The 21,533-nt window shown below is 43.4% G+C and overlaps 1 protein-coding gene across 3 annotated transcripts; it reads right to left on the bottom strand.

Moving 5' to 3' along the window:
* Positions 1-4,194: 4,194 nt before the first annotated feature.
* On the bottom strand, positions 4,195-20,682 carry DPY30 (dpy-30 histone methyltransferase complex regulatory subunit). 3 transcript variants are annotated; one of them, XM_002812149.4, is made up of 5 exons: positions 20,105-20,682; positions 19,793-19,864; positions 19,653-19,700; positions 9,849-9,991; positions 4,195-4,545 (listed from the first exon to the last, which is right to left on the bottom strand). In XM_002812149.4, the coding sequence occupies exons 2-5, from the start codon at positions 19,826-19,828 to the stop codon at positions 4,473-4,475; spliced, it is 300 nt and encodes a 99-aa protein (XP_002812195.2). In that variant the 5' UTR covers positions 19,829-19,864; positions 20,105-20,682; the 3' UTR covers positions 4,195-4,472. The 3 variants fall into 3 exon arrangements, with proteins under 3 accessions (XP_002812195.2, XP_009235685.2, XP_054404227.1); XM_009237410.4 differs by having other exon boundaries at positions 19,793-19,893; positions 20,105-20,211; XM_054548252.1 differs by having other exon boundaries at positions 19,965-20,178.
* Between the last annotated feature and the right edge of the window lie 851 nt (positions 20,683-21,533).

Below are 21,533 nucleotides of genomic sequence, written 5' to 3'. Positions count from 1 at the left end.
GTAATCCCAGCTACTAGGGAGGCTGAGGCAGGAGAATTGCTTGAACCCAGGAGGCAGAGGTTGCAGTGAGCCAAGATCATGCCATCACACTCCAGCCTGGGGAAAAAGAGCGAAACTCCGTCTCAAAAAAATATATATATATATACATATATATGTACACATATATATGTATATGTGTGTGTATATATAAACATAAACATATACATATATTTGTACATATATGTATATGTAAAAACATATACATATATATATAATGTTAAGATGGGTTTGAATCCCTGCCAAAAACTTAATTCCTCTGTAACCTTAAGGAAATTATTCAAATGTTTCATCTATAAATGAAGTGTTAAACTAGCCGGGCATGGTGGTATGTGCCTGTAGTCCCACCTGCTCAGGAGGCTGATGCGAGAAGATGACTTGAGCCCAGGAGTAAGCTATGCTCTTACCACCGGGCTCCAGCCTGGGTGACAGAGCAAGACTCCGTCTCAAAAACAAATAGGCTGGGCACAGTGGCTCTCACACCTATAATCCCAGCACCGTGGGAAGTTCAGACAGGTAGATAGCTTGAGGCCAGGAGTTCGAGTTCAAGACTAGCCTGGTCAACACAGTGAGAACCCGTCTCTGCAAAAGCTTAAAATAAAAAAAAATTAGCCAGACTCAGCAGTATACCTATAGTCCTAGCTACTTGGAAGGCTAAGGCAAGAAGCTCACTTGAGCTTAGGGCTTCAAGGTTGCAGTGAGCTATGACCACGCCATTGCACTCCAACCTGGGTGACACAGCAAGACCTCATCTCTAAATAAATAAAGTATTAAAATTAAAATTAAACTTACCCCAAATTTTAAGGGGTGAGGAATATGTTTATGGCCTTGATGGTAGTTACGGTTTCAGTGATCTATAGTTATCTCCAAAGTAATCAAGTTGTATATATTAAATATATACAGCTTTTTGTTCAATTATACTCTGATAAAGTGATTTTTTAAGTAAAATTAAATAGGGATAAATTTTTTTAACTTAAATCCACCTCACAGGTTCAAGGATTAAATGACAACTCATGTAAATATTTAGCATGCTGCCTGGCACATAAATACTCAAGTAAGTATTATGTGGACTGGCAGGAAAAGACATTCCTTGCCAGGCACAGTGGCTCGCACCTGTAATCCCAGCACTTTGGGAGGCCAAGGCAGCCGGATCTCATGAGGTCAGGGGTTTGAGACCATCTGGGCAACATAGTGAGACCTCACCTCTTAAAAAAAAAAAAAAAAAAAAAACATTGGCTGGGCGCGGTGGCTCACGCCTGTAATCCTAGCACGTTGGGAGGCCGAGGCAGACAGATTGCCTGAGCTCAGGAGTTCGCAACCAGCCTGGGCAACACGGTGAAACCCCCTCTGTAAGAAAATACAAAAAATTAGCCGGGTGTGGTGGCATGCGCCTGTAGTCCTAACTACTCGGGAGGCTGAGGCAGGAGAATTGCTTGAACCTGGGAGGCAGAGGTTGCAGTGAGCCACTGCACTCCAGCCTGGGCGACAGAGCAAGACTCCATCTAAAAAGCTTAATAAAAAGACGTTTCTACTCTCAGCCCTTACCACTAGGCCCAGTATTGCATATTTACACTTCCAAAACTAGAATATCTTCTGATCAGTCCTTAACCAGAGGTATCAGAATGCCTTAAACATTTTTGTCAGGCCGGACACGGTGGCTAACACCTATAATTCCAGCACTTTGGGAGGCTGAGGCGGGTGGATCACCTGAGGTCAGGAGTTCAAGACCAGCCTGGCCAACATGGTAAAACCCTATCTCTACTAAAACTACAAAAATTAGCCGGGCATGGTGGCACACACCTGTAATCCCAGCTACTGGGGGGTGCTGAGACAGGAGAATCGCTTGAACCCAGGAGGCGGAGGTTGCAGTGAGCTGAGATTGCGCCACTGCACTCCAGCCTGGGCAACCGAGCAAGACTCCATCTCAAAAAAAAAAAGCAACAACAAAAAAGGCTCTGTCCCATTGGGTCATGTTCACCAGGTGACAGCTTTAGAGGCCCCTTAACACATAAATAATACTTATATTATGTACAAAATTTGTATTTTTATATTGATTTTTATGTTTATATTGTTTATACTTATATTTATATTTGAAAAGTTCCCCCAAGTAGCTCTAATGAGAATCGTCAGTAAAGAACCACTGCTAGAAGATTATTGATCCCTTAATAAGATTACCCAATTATGGGCGTGGTGGCTCACGCCCATAATCCCAGCACTTTGGGAGGCTGAGGTGGGCAGATCACCCGAGGTCAGGAATTCGAGACCAGCCTGGCCACCATAGTGAAACTCCGTCTCTACTAAAAATACAAAAATTCGCTGGGGACAGTGGCATGCACCTGTAGTCTCAGCTACTCAGGAGGCTAACACAGGAGAATCACTTGAGCCTGGGAGCCAGAGGTTGCAGTGAGCCAAGATCACGCCATTGCACTCCAGCCTGGGTGACAGAGCGAGACCTTGTCTCAAAAGAAAAAAAATAATAATTATCCAATTACTACTCAAATGTTAAAAAAATCACTAAAAAGACTTGGGTGGATTAACTTATGAGTTAGTCAAATAACCAAAATAAATTTGATAGAATACTTATGAAAACTACTACATAAGAAGATCCCGGTATGTCCAGGTTTTTCCTATTCAAATATGTAGATTTGCAGATGTAAACCAAAAACATAGCACCTCCCATAAGTGTCAGTTCTACTAAAATAAGTATTTCCTGTATTAAAGAAAACTATAAGGCATACCTAATCAGCATTATTTATTTTTTTATTTTTTATTTATTTTTTTTTTTGAGACAGACTCTCACTCTGTCGCCCAGGCTGGAGTGCAGTGGCACGATCTCAGCTCATTGCAACCTCTGCCTCCCAGGTTTAAGCAAGTCTTCTGCCTCAGCCTCCCGAGTGGCTGGGACGACAGGCGCGTGCCACCACGCCTGGCTAATTTTTGTATTTTTAGTAGAGACAGGGTTTCACCATATTGGCCAGGATGGTCTCGAACTCCTGACCTTGTGATCCACCTGCCTCGGCCTCCCAAAGTGCTGGGATTACAGGCGTGAGCCACCGCGCGCAGCCAATCACATTAAATTTCTAACTTTGCAAAGGCCTTAACATGTTTAGCTTGGAGGCACACGACTTTAATAGGCTTCTAATGCAGGGTTTTTCAACTTTGGCACTGACATTTTAAGCTAGATAATTCTTGGGGAGGGAGAAGATGGGCATGCAGGCTGTCCTATTCATTGTTAAGATGTTTCAGCAGCATCTATACCCACTAGATGCCAGTAGAACCCCACCTAGCTGGGCACGGTGGCTCATGCCTGTAATCCCAGCACTTTGGGAGGCCAAGGCAGGTGGATCACAAGGTCAGGAGTTCAAGAACCCCACGTTATTCCAGTTGTGACAACCAAAATGTGTCCAGACATCAACAAATGTTCTCTGAGGAAATGGGGGTGGGGAGAGATAATCATTCCTATTTGAGAACCACTGCTCTAGTGAATGTTTTTCCTGGCTCTCTTAAGGCAATTTCTCTATTTTCTGAGCTAGTAAGCTATCTCAATTTCTTCACAGGGGACAATGAGAATAGACCCCAAAAAGGACTGGCTGCTGCTTTTTATTGCAAAGAGAAACAATGAAATTCAGCAACACATTGGTAGAACAGGATTTGAATTCCCATTCAAAAACTTACCAGCAGTGTTGTCTTGAGCATGTCACTTAACCTCTCCAAGTCTGTTTCCTCATCTGCAAAATGGGAATAATAATATCTACTTTGCAGAGCTGCTTATATCAGAGATCATTTAAGTAAAAATGTACTATGCCTGAAACTTAGTAGGAATGTAATAAATTATAGCTATTACTATAAATGTTGATAACATTAGAGGATATTGTATCCCCTTTGCAATGCTTTTATTAGTACTCCAACTTTATTGTACATTAGAATCACCTGTGATACTTGTTAAGCCATTGAAGATGCCCAGATCCCACCCTCAGAAAGGTCCAGAAACAATGCTGAAAAAAATTGGCTGAATTTTTTAAATTATACTTGACTGCTGTATTTTCTCTCTGTTGTAAAACTCTGCAGCATTTGAAGACAGAAGAAAAAGAGAAATTCATAAAACAATTCAGTCATGTAAAATATTTGTCATACAGAACAAAAACTACTTTAAAATAATGGTGTTTTGACAGTTTATTTTGAAGGTCATTTTAAAAACAAAGTTAAAGACAATCTGAGAAAAAATTGCACAGAATACACTCATTAAATAGGTATGGTTTATGGTGATTAAATCAAAATAAGGGAAATATGTTATCTTCTGCAATTCCAGAAATAGGTTCTGTTGTCCAGAAGGTTCTTATACATCCGAAAAGAGGGAATAATCATGGCAATTAAAGCTGCCTCTTAATCATGTAAATCTACAGTAGCAACTAAATTTTTCTGTTCTTCCCATTAAGTCAGTTTCGATCTTCAAACTGTGCCTTGTTTTTTAAAAGATAAGATGCTAGAAATTCAATGGGATTTGGTGGTCTGTAAGGGAAAAGAAATCCAAAGTTTAGAAATATATTTCCTAGATGTGTTAATTTAAACATATTGTTCCATAATGAAAACTCATCTTTTTAAGTTTAATTTTCATTTCACAGTCAAAGGACATTTGTAGTAAATAAAATAAATGAGATAAGCAAGCAAATTAATTAGCCAACAAAATAGTTTAATGAGACTGAAATTTTTGTATGGCTTAAATCTGGTTATGAACTCAATTTTAAAACATGTTTAAAAAATGTATTGACAATGGGATGATCATTACCCCAGAGAGAATAATGACTTGAAGGGGTCACATGGATGGCTTCTGAGATGCTGGCAGTATTCAGTTTCTTGATCTGACTGCAAGCTACACAGGTATGTTTAGTTTGTGAAAATTCATCAAGCTGTATACCTATGATATGTGTAATATTCTGTGTAATATCCTTCAATAAAAGAACAAAAATAATATAGGACAGTGGATGTAGCATCACTAAGACATGTAGATGAACTCAAGTGACTAGTCAAAGAAGTAACACTAATACAGATAAGTAGGTTATGTTTCTTTTCTGAAAGCTACTTCTTTCTTTCTTCAAATAATTTAAGTCAATAATTCTATTTAATACAACTACAGTACACCTAAGAAGATAAACACATTTATAAAACTAAGAGGAGATATTTGATATTAACACTTCTATGTAAATTATTCTTGCTGAGAATACAAGTCCAAAGTTGAAAAATTGGGGAGACATCTATTTTAAACTCTACTATGAAAAGGCATATTGAAAATGTGTTTACAATGATCTCAAAACATTCCCAGAGCACTTTAAACAGCCCTAAGAGCTGTCTACAAATAGACAAGATTTTTCACTTAGTATTTAGGGTTCACATGATGAATCACTTTACCAGAACTCTTTACTTAAAAAATGTATTTGGGGCCGGGCGCAGTGGCTCATGCCTGTAATCCCAGCATTTGGGAAGCCAAGGCGGGTGGATCATGAGGTCAGGAGTTCAAGACAATCCTGACCAACATGGTGAAACTCCCATCTCTACTAAAAATACAAAAATTAGCCGGCCATGGCGGTGCGCGCCTGTAATCCCAGCTACTCAGAAAGCTGAGGCAGGAGAATCACTTGAACCCAGGAGGTGGAGGTTGCAGTGAGCCGAGATCATGCCACTGTACTCCAGCCTGGGCGACAGAGCAAGATTCCGTCTCAAAAAAAAAATGTATTTGGCCGGGTACGGTGGCTCACGCCTGTAATCCTGGCACTTTAGGAGGCCAAGGCGGGCAGATCACGAGGTCAGGAGTTCGAGACCAGCCTGGCCAACACGGTGAAATCCTGTCTCCACTAAAAATACAAAAAATTAGCCGGGCGTGGTAGTACATGCCTGTAGTCCCAGCTACTCGAGAGGATGAGGCATGAGAATCACTTTAACCCCAAAGGCAGAGGTTGCAGTGAACCAAGATCGAGCCACTGCCCTCTAGCCTGCCGCAACAGAACAAGACTCCATCTTGGAAAAAAAAAAAAAAAAAACCATACTTGGGCTGGGGGGAGGGTGGGCAAACACCATACTTGGGCTGGGCACAGTGGCTCACGCTCGTAATCCTCACACTTTGGGAGGCCAAGGCGGGCAGATAGCTTGAGCCCAAGAGTTCAAAATCAACCTAGGCAACATGACAAAACCCTGTCTCTACAGAAAATACAAAAAATCAGCCAGGCGTGGTGGCGCACACCTGTAGTCACAGCTACTCAGGAGGGTTAGGTGGAAAAATCGCTTGAGCCTGGGAGTTCGAGGCTTCAGTAAGCCATGATTGCTCCCACTGTATTCCAGCTGGGGCAACAGAGTAAGACTCCATGTCAAAAAAAAAATTTGTGTTTTAACAAAAAATATATTTACTGGCCAGGTGCAGTGGCTCATGCCTGTCCAAGGAGGATCACTCCCAAGCCTGGGCAACATAGTAAGACCCCAACTCTTCAAAAAAGTTTAAAAATTAGCCTGGCATAGTGGCACACGCCTGTAGTCCCACCTACTCAGAAGGCTGAGGTGAGAGGATTGCTTAAGCCCAGAAGGCTGAAGCTGCAGTGAGTGGTGATCTTGCCACTGCACTCCAGCCTGGATGACAGAGCGAGACCTTGTCTCAAAAAAATTAACAATAAAAAAAATTTTTAATGTATTTACGAGCTTGAACTTAAAAATTTCTTCAAATGTTTTTCCAGCATTTAAAGTAATATTTGGAGGCCGAGCGTAATGGCTCATGCCTGTAATCCCAACACTTCAGGAGGCCAAGGCAGGCAGATCACCTGAAGTCAGGAGTTCCAGACCAGCCTGATCAACATGGTAAAACCACATCTCTACTAAAAATACAAAAATTAGCCAGGAATGATGGCAGGCGCCTGTAGTTCCAGCTACTCCGGAGGCTGAGGCAGGAGAATTTCTTGAACCAGGGAGGCAGAGGTTGCAGTGAGCTGACATCGTGCCACTGCACTCCACCCTGAGCAACATAGCATCCAGCCTGGGCAACATAGCAAGACTCTGTCTCAAAAAATAAATAAATAAATAAATACAGTAATATTTTAAATTTCTAATATATTTGTCTTCCCTAGAAGAAAAACAAAAAAATAGAAAAGATATCCATTATTTTTTTCCTTTTTTCCCTTTTTTTTTTCTTAAGACTACTCAAGTGCAATAGTGAGAAGGGGGAAAAGAGTAGAATAGGGGAATAAGGGCTGGGCGCAGTGGCTCACGCCTATAATCCCAGCATTTTGGGAGGCCAATGAGGGTGGACCACCTGAGATCAGGAGTTAGAGACCAGCCTGGCCAACATGGTGAAACCCCGTCTCTACTGAAAATACAAAAATTAGCCACGTGTGGTGGCACACACCTGTAGTCCCAGGTATTCGGGAGGCTGAGGCAGGAAAATCATTTGAACTAAGAGTCAGAGACTGCAGTGACCCGAGACTGTGCCACTGCATTCGAGCCTGGGCAACAGAGACTCTGTCTCAAAAAAAAAAAAAAAAAAAAAAACCCGGCTGGGCACAGTGGATCACCTGAGGTCAGGAGTTCAAGACCAGCCTGGCCAACATGGTGAAACCCCATCTCTACTAAAAATACAAAAATTAGCTTTGTGTGCTAACAGGCACTTGTAATCCCAGCTACTCAGGAGGCTGAGGCAAGAGAACTGCTTGAACCCAGGAGGTGGAGGTTGCAGTGACCTGAGATCATGCCACTGCATTCCAGCCCCGGGTAACAAGAACAAAACTCTGTCTCAAAAAAAAAAAAAAAGAATAGAATAAGGAGCTTGATCTGTAAGACTATCAACAATCGAGTTAACTCACTACCTTCAGACCAGCCAAGATGCCCATGTTTTTTTTTTTTTGAGACGGAGTCTCGCTCTGTCGCCCAGGCTGGACAGCAGTGGCGCAATCTCGGCTCACTGCAAGCTCCGCCTCCTGGGTTCACGCCATTCTCCTGCCTCAGCCTCCCGAGTAGCTGGGACTACAGGCACCTGCCACCACGCCCAGCTAATTTTTTGTGTTGTTAGTAGAGACGGGGTTTCACTGCATTAGCCAGGATGGTCTCGATCTCCTGACCTCGTGATCCGCCCACCTCGGCCTCCCAAAGTGCTGGGATTACAGGCGTGAGCCACCGCACCCGGCCCAAGATACCCATATTTTAATTGTTGATAGTAGAGCCAAGATATAGCTCAGTCATAAATGTAATTTACAAATATAGCCATCAAAAACAAATATTTACTGCTCATTCATATAGTTTTTATATAAACAAATTATCTATTCTAAGTTAATAACTCACTTTTACTATAAGAAAGGATATATTTCCTTTTTTTTTTTTTGATGCAGGGTCTCACTCTGTCACCCAGGCTGGAGTGCAGTGGTGCGATCACAGCTCACTGCAGCCTCAAACTCCTGGGCCCAAGCCCAAGCAATCCTCCCACCTCGGCCTCCCAAGCAGTGTGGGCTAAGGCATACCCCACCACACCTGGCTGAGATGAGACATGGTTCCATCAAGTTCTTTATCAAGTTATGTCAGTTTGCTATTATAATGTTTATTATTATTCCTTGAATAAAAAATAATATGCACCTAATAAATGTTGACTAACTTGCAAAACCAATTTTCTTATTAGATTTGCTTACACAAAAAAGAATTTAGGTGAGAAATACTGGGGAAAACATGTTAAAGAAAGAGAAATAACTGTACTCTTGCTATTAAGAAAATTTAAGGCCAGGCTCAGTGGCTCACGCCTATAATCCCAGCACTTTGGGAGGCCGAGATGGGTGGATTACAAGGTCAAGAGATTGAGATCATTCTGGCCAATATGGTGAAACCCCATCACTACTAAAAATACAAAAACTAGCCAGGCGTGGTGGTGGGTGCCTGAGCTGCTCAGGAAGCTAAGGCAGAATCGCTTGAACTCATGAGGTGGAGGTTGCAGTGAGCCAAGATCATGCCACTGCACTCCAGCCTGGCGACAGAGTGAGACTCCAAACCCTGTCTCTACTAAAAATACAATAATCAGCCAGGCGTGGTGGCAGGTGCCTGTAATCCCAGCTAATCGGGAGACTGAGGTAGGAGAATCGCTTGAACCCGGCGAGGTGGAGGTTGCAGTGAGCCAGGGTTGCACCACTGCACTCCAGCCAGGGAGACAGAGCAAGACTCTGTCTCAAAAAATAATAATAATAATAATAGGCCAGGCGCAGTGGCTCATGCCTGTAATCCCAGCACTTTGGGAGGCTGAGGCGGGCAGATCACTTGAGGTTAGGACTTCAAGACCAGCCTGGCCAACACGGTGAAAACCCTTCTTTACTAAAAATACAAAAATTAGCCGAGCGTAGTGGCCCACGCCTATAGTCCCAGCTACCCGGGAGGCTGAGACACAAGAATCACTTGAAACCAGGAGGTAGAGGTTGCAGTGAGCAGAGATCATACCACCGTCCTCCAGCCTGGGCAACAGAGCGAGATTCTGTCTCAAAATAACAATAATAATAATAAATTATAATCATGAAGACTATGGAGAGATACAGAAAAATGTTATGTCATAATAAATAAAAAGAAGATTCAAAAGTACATGTATATCATTATTACAAATCTTTACAAATATGCATATGATCTAAGACTGGTGGGAAAAAATTTAAATGTCTGAATTATGAGATTATGGCTGAGTACTTTCTTAAAAACTTTAACATCCATAAATCACACAGTAAAAAGTCGCTATACATAACTAATGATATTTCAGATAGGGGAATCTATTTTGCTTTCTTTACTAACTCCATTTGTGGACACAATTATCTTACCTTTCCTTTGCAAGCACAGCAAGTCCCTGTAATAAGATAGGCACAACTGTCTGATCCAGGTAGGCACGAGTTGGCAAAGACTGGAGATCTACCTTTTGCTTTGATGACTTTTCTGCATTAATCTTCTCATTTTCTACTATCCTCTAGTGAATTCAAAAAAACAGTGCATGAACATTTCAAATAACCAGGTTATTTTGAGTGCTAAATAAAACTAATGGAAATACGACACTAATGGAAAAGGCAAATCAATGACTAGAAAGATGGTACTAGACCACAAACTTCTCTGCCCAAAATAAATTCAGACCCATCTTTCAATCTCATTCAAGCTCTTCCTCTCCAAAAGCACCTATTATCTCATTCTTTTAATGTCATGTCTCAAGATCCTACTCTTTCTCCCTTTCCTTCTGACTTTGTAGGAGTAAATACAAATCCTTTTTCTCTTTTTCATGTGAGTATCTTCTTAGAGTGTGTTCCCAAAAAAAAATGGACATGACACCAAACAGCACCAAATCATAGTAAGAAAGCTGGTCACATGAGAGAGAGCAAGCTTCAGGGTCCAAGGCTTATACACTCAAGAGAATACAGCTAAAATTTATTACCATTGTCTTGTATTCACTGTTGTCATTTTTATGGTTACCCTCTATTTATCACAATGAGAATGTTTTTCCCTTTATGTTTCTTTTTTAAAGAAATATATACAGCCTGGACAACTGCAAAATCCAGTCTTTACCAAAAATACAAAAATCAGGCCTGGCACAGGGGCTCACGCCTGTAATCCCAGCACTTTGGGAGGCCGAGGCGGGTGGATCATGAGATCAGGAGATCAAGACCATCCTGGCTAACACAGTGAAACCCCATCTCTACTAAAAATACAAAAAATTCACCAGGCATGGTGGCAGGCGCCTGTAGTCCCAGTTACTCAGGAGGCTGAAGCAGGAGAATGGCGTGAACCCGGGAGGCGGAGCTTGCAGTGAGCCGAGATCGCGCCACTGCACTCCAGCCTGGGCAACAGAACGAGACTCAGTCTCAAAAAAAAAAAAAAAAATTATCCAGGCGTGGTAGTGCGTGCCTGTAGCCCCAGCTACTCAGGAGCCTGAGGTGGGAGGATCACTTGAGCCCAGGAGACGGAGGTTGCAGAGTGACGAGATCATGCCACTGCACTCTAGCCTGACCAACAAAGCAAGGCCCTATCTCTAAATAAATAAATAAATCCATGATTTTTAAAAATGAACAGGTTCAAGAAAATACATTATGTAAATAATAACCCCAAAATGAAGAGAATTATTAACAGAAAAAATCATTAATGTCACATTTAAATGAATGAAGTTTTCCCCATTCTGGCAGGTAACACTAAAAAACAATAATTATAATTAAAAATAAATGAAGTTTAAAAAATAACAAGTTATTTTTTAACAACAACTTCACAAGTTATATTTTCAACTTCACAACTTTTGGAGCTATCAAATAGATTTGACTGACATTCAGAGCATTAAAAAGTAACTTATTGCTTCCACCACACTCACATTTTTAAAACTAATGTATTAAAAAATTTTGCGACCAGGCACGGTGGCTGACGCCTGTAAACCCAGCACTTTCGGAGGCCAAGGCAGGCTGACCACAAGGTCAGGAGTTCAAGACAGCCTGGCCAATATGGTGAAACCCCGTCTCTACTAATAATACAAAAATCAGGCGGGCGTGGTAGTGCGCACCTGTACTCCCAGCTACTCGGGAAGCTGAGGCAGAAGACTCGCTTGAACCCGGGAGGTGGAGGTTGCAATGAGCCGAGATCACACCACTACACTCCAGCCTGGGCGACAAAGACTCCGTCTCAAAAAAATAAATAAAAATAAAAATAAAAAATAAAAAAACTAGACGGGCATGGTGGTGCACACCTGTAATGCCAGCTACTTAAGAAGCTGAAACACGAAAATCACTTGTACCCAGGAGGCAGAGGTTGCAGTGAGCTGAGGTCATGCCACTGCACTCCAGCCTGGGTAACACAGCAAGATTCCGTCTCAAAAAGAAAAAACAAAGGCCGGGCACGGTGGCTCACACCTGTAATCCCAGCACTTTGGGAGGCCCAAGAGGGCGGATCACGCGGTCAGGTGTTCGATACCAGCCTGACCAACATGGTGGAACCCCGTCTCTACTAAAAATACAAAAATTAGCTGGGCGTAGTAGTGCGCACCTGTAATCCCACTTACTCAGGAGGCTGAGGCAGGAGAATCGCTTGATCCCGGGAGGCAGAGGTTGCAGTGAGCCAAGACTGCACCACTGCACTCCAGCCTGGGTGACAGAGCGAGACTCTGTCTCAAAAAAATAAAAAATAAAAAAATAAATGAAAGAGACAAAAAAAAATAAGAAATGGCTCTAAAAGGACAAAACAGTATTCTTAAGAGCACTTTCATTTAAATGAACTTTTGCTTCAATCATACTCAAACTAGATATAAAAGAGTCGACAAAGAAAAATTTTTCTACTTTTAATTTTATTTTGGTAAAAGTGAGAAAAAACCTTTAATCACATTATCTGTAACATATAGCATGGTTTCCAAAGACACTTCCCATAACTATGTCAGACAACTTCTGCTTATGATTTTTCAATCTAATTTTGGAATTAAAAGATAATTTTCTATTAAATACAAAGTTTTTTAATCTATAAAATACTATTCATTTGTCCATGGACTAAAAATTTTATTTTTCATTAGTAAATTTCAACAGATAATTAGCACACCATCATTTCAGAAATTCTAACTGAGCCTTTGTAAAAGTTCAGCTTTCCATTGCAGAAAACACTATACAACTTCATTATTTCTGAAAACTGACAGTATCATCTTGAATGAATTTTCATCCCCTAAATCAAAATCCCCTATGTTCAAAACTTCACATTGATCACAACAAAGACAATGCGGCAAACTTCAAAATCTCACAGTGTATTTCCTAAAAACAGTCCTAACTTCCAGTCACAGTATACGTATACAATAAAAACTACTCGGGGCCAGGCACAGTGGCTCACATCTGTAATCCCAGTACTTTGGGAAGCCAAGACAGGAGGACTGCTTGAGCACAGGAGTTTGAAACCAGCTTGAGCAACATAGTGAGACCCTGTTATCATTTTTTAAAAAATAATTTTAGGCCGGGCACAGTGGCTCACGCCTATAATCCCAGCACTTTAGGAGGCCGAGGCAGGTGGACCACGAGGTCAGGAGTTCGAGACCAGCCTGACCAATATGGTGAAACCCCGTCTCTACTAAAAATACAAAACTTATCTGGGCGTGGTGGCAGGCGCCTGTAATCCCAGCTATTCAGGAGGATGAAGCAGGAGAATTGCTTGAACCCTGGAGGCGGAGGTTGCAGTGAGCCAAGATTGCGCCACTGCACTGTAGCCTGGGCAACAGAGTGAGACTCCATCTCAAAAAAATAATAATAACTTTTTTTTAATTTTTGGCAGGGCGCGGAGGCTCATGCCTGTAATCCCAGTACTTTGGGAGGCCGAGGCAGGTGGATCACCTGAGGTCAGGAGTTCCAGACCAGCCTGCCCAACATGGTGAAACCCCGCCTCTACTAAAAATACAAAAATTAACCAGGCGTGGTGGCACGCACCTGTAATCCCAGGTACTCGGGAGGCTGAGGCAGGAGAATTGCTTGAACCTGGGAGATAGAGGTTGCAGTGAGCCGAGATCGCACCATTGCACTCCAGCCTGGGCGACAGAGAAAGGCTCTGTCTCAAAAAAGGAAAAACAATTTTAACTTGTGAGTTACATGACATTACAATGCCTACAATAGGAAAGCCAATAAGAAAGAGCAATGCGGCCGGGCGTGGTGGCTCACGCCTGTAATCCCAGCACTTTGGGAGGCCAAGGCAGGCGAATCATTTGGGGTTAGGAGTTCAAGAACAGCCTGACCAACATGGAGAAACCGCAACTCTATTAAAAATACAAAACTAGCCAGGCATGGTGGCACATGCCTGTAATCCCAGCTACTCGGGAGGCTAAGGCAGGAGAATCACTTGAACTTGGGAAGCAGAGGTTGCGGTGAGCCGAGATCGCGCCACTGCACTCCAGCCCGGCAACAAGAGCAAAACTCCGTCTCAAAACAAACAAAAATAAAGAGCAATGCCTAAGCAACTCCTATAACTCCTGTAATAAATTTCTTAACCAAATCCTCCCGTTTATTTCATTTGAACATTTACAAATTATCTACTATGTGCCAATTGTGGTGCTCAATTTCACTTAAGTCAAAATCTTGAACTAACCTAAAAATAGATATATCCAAACTACCACAAACAAACAAGGAGCTGGTAAGACAGTGTAGAACAGTGATCACAAAAAGGGGAGAAATTAGGTGAGTACTATGACTGTCCCAGCTTATTGCTTTCTGCTTGGAGAACTTACAGGATGCAGTGTAGGGAGAGAGAACGTGAACAGAGCCTAGTAGTCTCCCTGAGTTTAGAAGACAGTTGAAAATTCTGGGAGACCAAAACAACTAAAATTTGCAAGGCAGAGCACTGAAGAGAAGAAAGGCGCATGAAGACAAGAACTACACAGAAAGAGACTAAAGATATTGCCTTCCAGTCTTCAGGTGAATACTTATCAATAGATGGATATAAGTCAACTACCCAAGGCCAGGGAAACAGCCATCTTGTGTTAGTCCATTTGCATTGCTATAAAGAAATACCTGAGGGTGGGTAATTTATAAAGAAAAGAGGTTTATTTGGCCACAGTTCTGCAAGCTACACAAGCATGGCGCCAGCATCTGCTTCTTGTGAGGGCTTCAGGGAACAATGAATCGTGACAGAGAGGGAAGGGGAACTGGTGTGTCACATAACAAGAGAGGGAGCAAGAGAGAAAGGAGTAGGTGCCAGGCTCTTTTTAACAATCAGATCTCATGGTAACTAATAGAGTAAGAACTAACTCATTACCAAAAGATGGCACCATGCCATTCATGAGGTATTTGCCCCCATGACCCAAACACCTACCACTAGGCCCCACCTCCAACACTGGGGGTCACATTTCAACATGAGATTTGGAAGGGACAAATATCCAAACTATATTACACCAGGAGGAACAAACCTTGTAGCTCACACAGGCTGGAAACAGTTTGTGTTCCAGTGACAGAGGGGGAGAAAATCTCATAATACGCTGGCCGCAGTGACTCACACCTGTAATCCCAGCACTTTGGGAGGCCAAGGCAGGTGGATCACCTTAGGTCAGGAGTTTGAGACCATCCTGGCCAACATGGTAAAACCCCGTCTCTACTAAAAATACAAAAATTCGGCAGGCGTGGTGGCACATGCCTGTAATTCCAGCTACTTGGGAGGCTGAGGCAGGAGAGTCACTTGAACCCAGGAGGTGGAGGTTGCATTGACCCAAGATCGCGCCACTTCCAGCCTGGGCGACAAGAGCAAAACTCCATCTCAGAAAAGAAAAATAAAAAAAGGTAAATCGCTTGAACCCGGGAAGCAGAGGTTGCAGTGAGCCAAGAGCACGCCACTACACTCCAGCCTGGGCGACAGAGCGAGACTCCATCTCAAAAAAAAAAAAAAAAAAAAAAAAAATTATAATGTATTCCTGCCAGGCATGGTGGCACACACCTCTAGTCCCAACTACTCAGGAGGCTGAAGTGGGAGGATCACTTAAGACCAGGAGTTTGAGGCTACAGTGAGCTATGATCATGCCACTGTACCCCAGCCTGGGTGAAAGAGCAAAACTCGGTCTTAAAAACAAAAATTAAATAAATAAATAAATAAATAAACAAAAACATTTGGCCGGGCACGGTGGCTCACGCCTGTAATCCCAGCACTTTGGGAGGCCGAGGCGGGTGGATCACGAGGTCAGGAGATCAAGACCATCCTGGCCAACATGGTGAAACCTCATCTCCACTAAAATACAAAAAATTAGCCAGGTGTGGTGGCTCCCAGCTACTTGGGAGGCTGAGGCAGGGGAATTGCTTGAACCCAGGAGGCGGAGATTGTAGTGAGCCAAGATTGCGCCACTGCACACCAGCCTGGCGACAGAGCAAGACTTCATCTCATTGAAAAAAAAAAAAAACATTTATAATATATTCTATATGTTCACAATAGAAAAAAGCATAAGTAGGCCAGGTACAGTGGCTCACACCTGTAATCCCAGCACTTTGGGAGGCTGAGGCAGGCAGATTACTTAAGGCCAGCAGTTTGACAAACACAGTGAAACCCCGCCTCTACTAAAAATACAAAAATTAGCAGGGCACGGTAGCGGGTGCCTATAATCCCAGATACTTAGGAGGCTGAGACATGAGAATCACTTCAACCCGGAAGGCAGAGGTTACAGTAAGCCGAGATCACGCCATTGCACTCCAACCCGGCGACAGAGAAAGACTCAGTCTTGGAAAAAAAAAAAAAAAAAAAAAAGAAAAGGAAAAAAGGATAAGTAAACTGATCTTTTTTTCTTTTCTGAGACAGGGTCTCACTCTGTCACCCACCCTGCAGTGCACTGGCATGATCCTGGTTCACTCCAGCCTTGGCCTCCCAGGCTCAAGCAATCCTCCCACCTCAGTCTCCTGAGTAGCTGGTACTATAGGCACACACCACCATACCCAGCTAATTTTTTTTTTTAGATGGGGTCTCACTATGTTGCCTAGGCTGGTCTTAAACTCCTAGATTCAAGGAATCCTCCCACCTTGGCCTCCCAAAGGGCTGGGATTACAGGCATGAGTCACGTCCCATGGCAAAATATTTTTTTAAATAATGGCTGAAATTCTTCCAAATTTGATGAAAATTCTAAACCACAGATCCAAGAAGCTCAATGAATCCTAAGCAGAAGCATTAAAAGAAAAAAACTGGCCGGGCGCGGTGGCTCATGCCTGTAATCCCAGCACTCTGGGAGGCCAAGGTTGGCAGATCACGAGGTCAGGAGATCAAGACCATCCTGGCTAACATGGTGAAACCCAGTCTCTACTAAAAATACAAAAAAATTAGCCGGGCGTGGTGGTGGGTGCCTGTAGTCCCACCTACTCGGGAGGCTGAGGCAGGAGAATGGTGTGAACCCAGGAGACAGAGCTTGCAGTGAGCCGAGATTGCACCACTGCACTCTAGCCTGGGAGACAGAGCGAGACTCTGTCTCAAAAAAAAAGAAAAAAAACTACACCAAGACACACCACAACCAAATAACTTTAAAACACTGATATAAAGAAAATCTCACAAGTAGCAAGAGAGAAGACATTATTTATTGAGGAGCAAAGATAGGAACGATAGCAAGCTTCTTTTCAGAAACAATGTCTGCCAGAAGACTGTGAAGCAAATCTACAACTAGCAAAAATATCTTCTAAAAACAAGGGCAAAATAATGAGTTTTTCAGACATTCAGAAGCTGAATTTCTTACCAGCTGATGTGAACTACAAGAAATGTTCAAGGAAGCCCTTTGGGCAGGAGGAAAATGATACCTTTTGGAAAGATGGAAATCTAGACCTACACAAAAGAATGAAGATCTCCAGAAATGGTCAATATGTGGATAAATGTAAAATTCTCCTTTTTTTGTATTGTTTACATATCTTCAAAGTACATATCTTTTTTGCTTTTGAGACAAGTTCTCGCTGTCTCACTCAGGATGGTGTGCAGTGGTGCAATTAGGGCTCACTGCAGCTTCGGCCTCCCGGGCTCAAGTGATCCTCCCGCTTCAGCCTCCCAAGTAGCTAGGGACTGTAGGCACATACCGTCACACCCGGCTAATTTTTCTATTTTTTTGTAGAGACAGGGTTTGTAGGCTGGTTTCAAACTCCTGAGCTCAAGCAATTTACCAGCCACCATGCCCAGCCAACTTTTTTTTTTTTTTTTTTTTTGAGACAGAGTCTCACTCTGTCACCCAGGCTGGAGTGCAGTGGCACAATCTCGGCTCACTGCAACCTCTGCCTCCGGGGTTCAAGCAATTCTCCTGCCTCAGCCTCCTGAGTAGCTGAGATTACAGGCGCTCACCACCACGCCTGGCTAATTTTTGTATTTTTAGTAGATACACGGTTTCACCATGTTGGCCAGGCTTGAATTCCTCACCTCAAGTGATCTACCCACCTCGGCCTCCCAAAGTGCTGGGATTACAAGCATGAGCCACCACGCCCAGCCTGTATGCTTTATTAAAAAAAAAACAAGACATGTGTGATTCAGTTTGAATAAATGGGAGTAACAGCATTTCTAAGCACAGTAATAATAGTAATAGCTGTTAATATTTTTTTAGCCTTGGCCAGGCGTGGTGGCTCACGCTTATAATCCCAGCACTTTGGGAGGCCAAGGTGGGCAGATCACGAGGTCAAGAGATAGAGACCATCTAGCTAACACAGTGAAACCCCGTCTCTACTAAAAAAAAAAAAAATACAAAAAATTAGCCGGGCATGGTGGCAGGTGCCTGTAGTCCCAGCTACTCGGGAGGCTGAAGCACGAGTGAGCCGAGATCGCGCCACTGCACTCCAGCCTGGACGACAGATGGAGACTCCGTTTCAAAAAAAAAAAATATTCTAATATTTTACTATCTGCCACACACACTCTTAAGTAATTTGCCTGTATCTTCAGCCCCATAAGGCTCAGAGAAGTTCAGTAACTTGTTCAAGATCACCAGAAAGTATGTTGGGAGCTGTATTTTCAACCTAGGCAGGTTGAAATTTTTGCAGTAGAATTAAGTTGTATTGCTAATTTTCTTTTTTTTTTTTTTTTTTTTTTTAACAAAGCCTCGCTCTATCACCCAGGATGGAGTGTGCAGTGGCATGATCTCGGCTCACTGCAACCTCCACCTCTCGGGTTCAAGCGATTCGAGATTCTCCTGCCTCAGCCTCCCGAGTAGCTGGGATTAGCAGAGACGAGGTTTCACCATGTTGGCGAGGCTGGTCTGGAACTCCCGACCTCAGGTGATCAGCTCGCCTTGGCCCTCAAAGTGCTGGAATTACAAGGGTGAGCCACCGCGTCCGGCCTTATTGGGGGGGGGGGGGCGGGGGGAGGGGAATAGGGACAGGGTCACATGCTGACACCCAGGCTGGAGCGCAGTGGTGCAATCATAGCTCACTGCAGCCTCAACCTCCCCAGCTCCAGCAATCCTCTCACTTCAGCCCAGAAGTTACTGAACTCTAAAAAGAAATAAATATTTATTAAATGTTGACTCCACCAGCTCACTATTCTGCTACAAAGACCAACAGGTTTCCTAATTTTATTTTTCACTTTTTTTTTTTTTTTTTTGAGACGGAGTCTCACTCTGCCGCCCAGGCTGTAGTGCAGTGGCGCGATCTCGGCTCACTGCAACCTCAGTCTTCCAGATTCAAGCGATTCTCTGGCCTCAGCCACCCGAACAGATAGGATTACAGTCATACACCATCATGCCCGGCTAATTTTTGTATTTTTAGTAGAGACGGGGTTTCACCATGTTGGTCAGGCTGGTCTGGAACTCCTGACCTCAGGTGATCCGCCAACCTTGGCGTCCCAAAGTGCTGGGATTACAGGCGTGGGCCATCGCGCCCGGCGAAGGGTTTCTTAACTTTAATATGCGGTTTTTAAGTAGCAACATCCCAAAAGATCGATTAAAAGCCACCAAGCAAAATGATTCAGACAGTATCCCTCAAGAATATGTTTCGTAATAAAAGTTAAATCCTTTGACTCAAACCTAATTTGTACGTCTGTACACCAAGAAGCATTAGTACTGCTAATAAAACAAGCTACCCATAACTTGATACTATTCAGTTCACGATAACAAAGTTTTCCCTTGTGCATAGCAACCTAGTAAAAGCAGATCCCAAGTTTTCTCCAGTTCGCAAGAGACAACACAGATGAAGCATAGGAACTTGGCGAGTTACCTCAACGTTGTCTGTGAGACCGTACTCAGAGTGAGGATTTTCTGCAACCTAGAAAACAAAACACCGGTCACAGATATAAGTCCCCCCTTTCTCGCTGCCTCCCTGCACACCGCCACCCTGAATCCACGGCCTCCTGATACCTGCGTTTGTCCCTCCAGCATCTGCTCTGGCTCCATGGCGGACCCTGCAAGTCACAGTCCCCGGATACCAGTCTTGGAAAACAAGAAGAGCCGCGAGTTACCTAGGAGATTTCAACACGAAGACGCCAGGATGGAGTGCAGCCCAGCCCCCGACCCCGCCCCTCACCCCCACCTGGGCGCGGGAGCACCACAAGCAGTAGAGCAGCAGAGTGGGACAGTCCACGACTGGGCGCCTACATGGGGTCTGGAAACTCTACGACAGTCCCAAGTACCTAGAATAAGTGAGAAAGCGGGGGAAAGGGACCTGATTACCCGCGCCCAAGCCGTTCGTTCTTAAGAGCCCTGCACCGCGCCACCAGCTCCCAGCACAAACAGCTCCGGCCGTAAGTGACGGCTGTCGCACGACTGCCGCGCCTGCGCAGAACCTCCCGGCGGACAAGAGGCTGGGAGGCGCGCAGACCCGTCGTCAGTCCCCGAGGCTCTCTGCCGTCCGCGTGAGTCCTGGCCAAGGTCTGGCCTCGGAAGCTACGAGCTACAATCTTTCTTCATTCTACCCACCCACGAAGAGCGCCACCCCAGCTGCAGACGAAGTGACCAGCCCAGTTGGAAGGGGCTCGGCCGGATCAAACCTCGGTGCTTCCTCAAAGCATCTGCCGAAGCTCTTCCTCGACCAACTGAACTTCCTCACTGAGTGGTTCTTACTAGAAAATTATAAGCCCAGTTTGACAGTCTCTGAAAGAATGTCAGAGTTTTACTGTAAAGCCAAAGATGGGGGAAGAAGCAGTTTTGGGGGTTTCCTGATCAGCTTTTATTCAAGCCCTTAAATCTGTGAATTTGCGATGTTAATGCCACCTTACATTTGTATTAGATTAGCAGTATGCAACTGGCTTTCCAAACCGTGGTCCTACTGATAGTAATGTAGTTGTAAAACGTACATAGGATAATTTGCCTCCTACACAGTATGTAAATAGCAAAGAACATCTCTTTACTTGGATTTTTTAAAATTCCAATAAATTCAATTTATTTTAATGTAAACAAAAGTGATAACACGCAAACTTCCTGCCTTTGACACAATTCTATTTGTAATTGCACTTTGTAATATGAAAACTTGAAAACATTTGGAGTAAATGATGGCATAACAATATGGTGGAATATAAGCCATTAAAATTAAAAATTGTGACTACATATACAGAAATATGATATACCATTGAGTTTTACTTCCAGCTGGAGTTAGACTACAACTTAATATTGCTACTCTAAAAAATCACGGATACAGATCTAAAGTAAATAAAATTTGGTTAAGAGCTAGACATATAAGTAAGTTTTTAAAGTTTTGCAGTGTATACTTAAATAGTATTGTGATTGGTGACAGCTGTCATGTGGAACTTTGAAGATTTTTCATGTAATGCTGATGCAAACGTGTATGCATATGTGCAGGATGTATAAATTGCCTAGTAGATATATTAACTCAAATTAAGATTAAATGCTTTTCAAGAGTGTGAAATAAAAAGGGCATACATACAAGTAGAGAATGATTAGAGAATGATTGAGACTTTTTTTTTTTTTTTTTGAGACAGAGTCTCACTCTGTGGCCAGGCTGGAGTGCAGTGGCGTGATCCCGGCTCACTACAACCTCCGATTCCCTGGTTCAAGCGATTCCCCTGCCTCAGCTTCCTCCTGAGTAGCTGGGATTACAGGCACGCGCCACCACGCCTAGCTATTTTGTGTGTGTGGGCGTGTT

Source organism: Pongo abelii, chromosome 12, assembly GCF_028885655.2.
Source record: "Pongo abelii isolate AG06213 chromosome 12, NHGRI_mPonAbe1-v2.0_pri, whole genome shotgun sequence".
NCBI lineage: Eukaryota > Metazoa > Chordata > Mammalia > Primates > Hominidae > Pongo > Pongo abelii.
This window is presented reverse-complemented; position numbering and strand designations above follow the sequence as displayed.

Excerpts from the sequence above, each read along its gene's own strand:
- DPY30 (XM_002812149.4), bottom strand. The coding sequence starts at position 19,828 with ATGGAGCCAGAGCAGATGCTGGAGGGACAAACGCAG. Across the intron at positions 9,992-19,652 it reads GTCTCACAGACAACGTTGAG|AGGATAGTAGAAAATGAGAA; the intron begins GTAACTCGCCAA and ends TGAATTCACTAG. Across the intron at positions 4,546-9,848 it reads GCTGTGCTTGCAAAGGAAAG|ACCACCAAATCCCATTGAAT; the intron begins GTAAGATAATTG and ends TTTCCCTTACAG.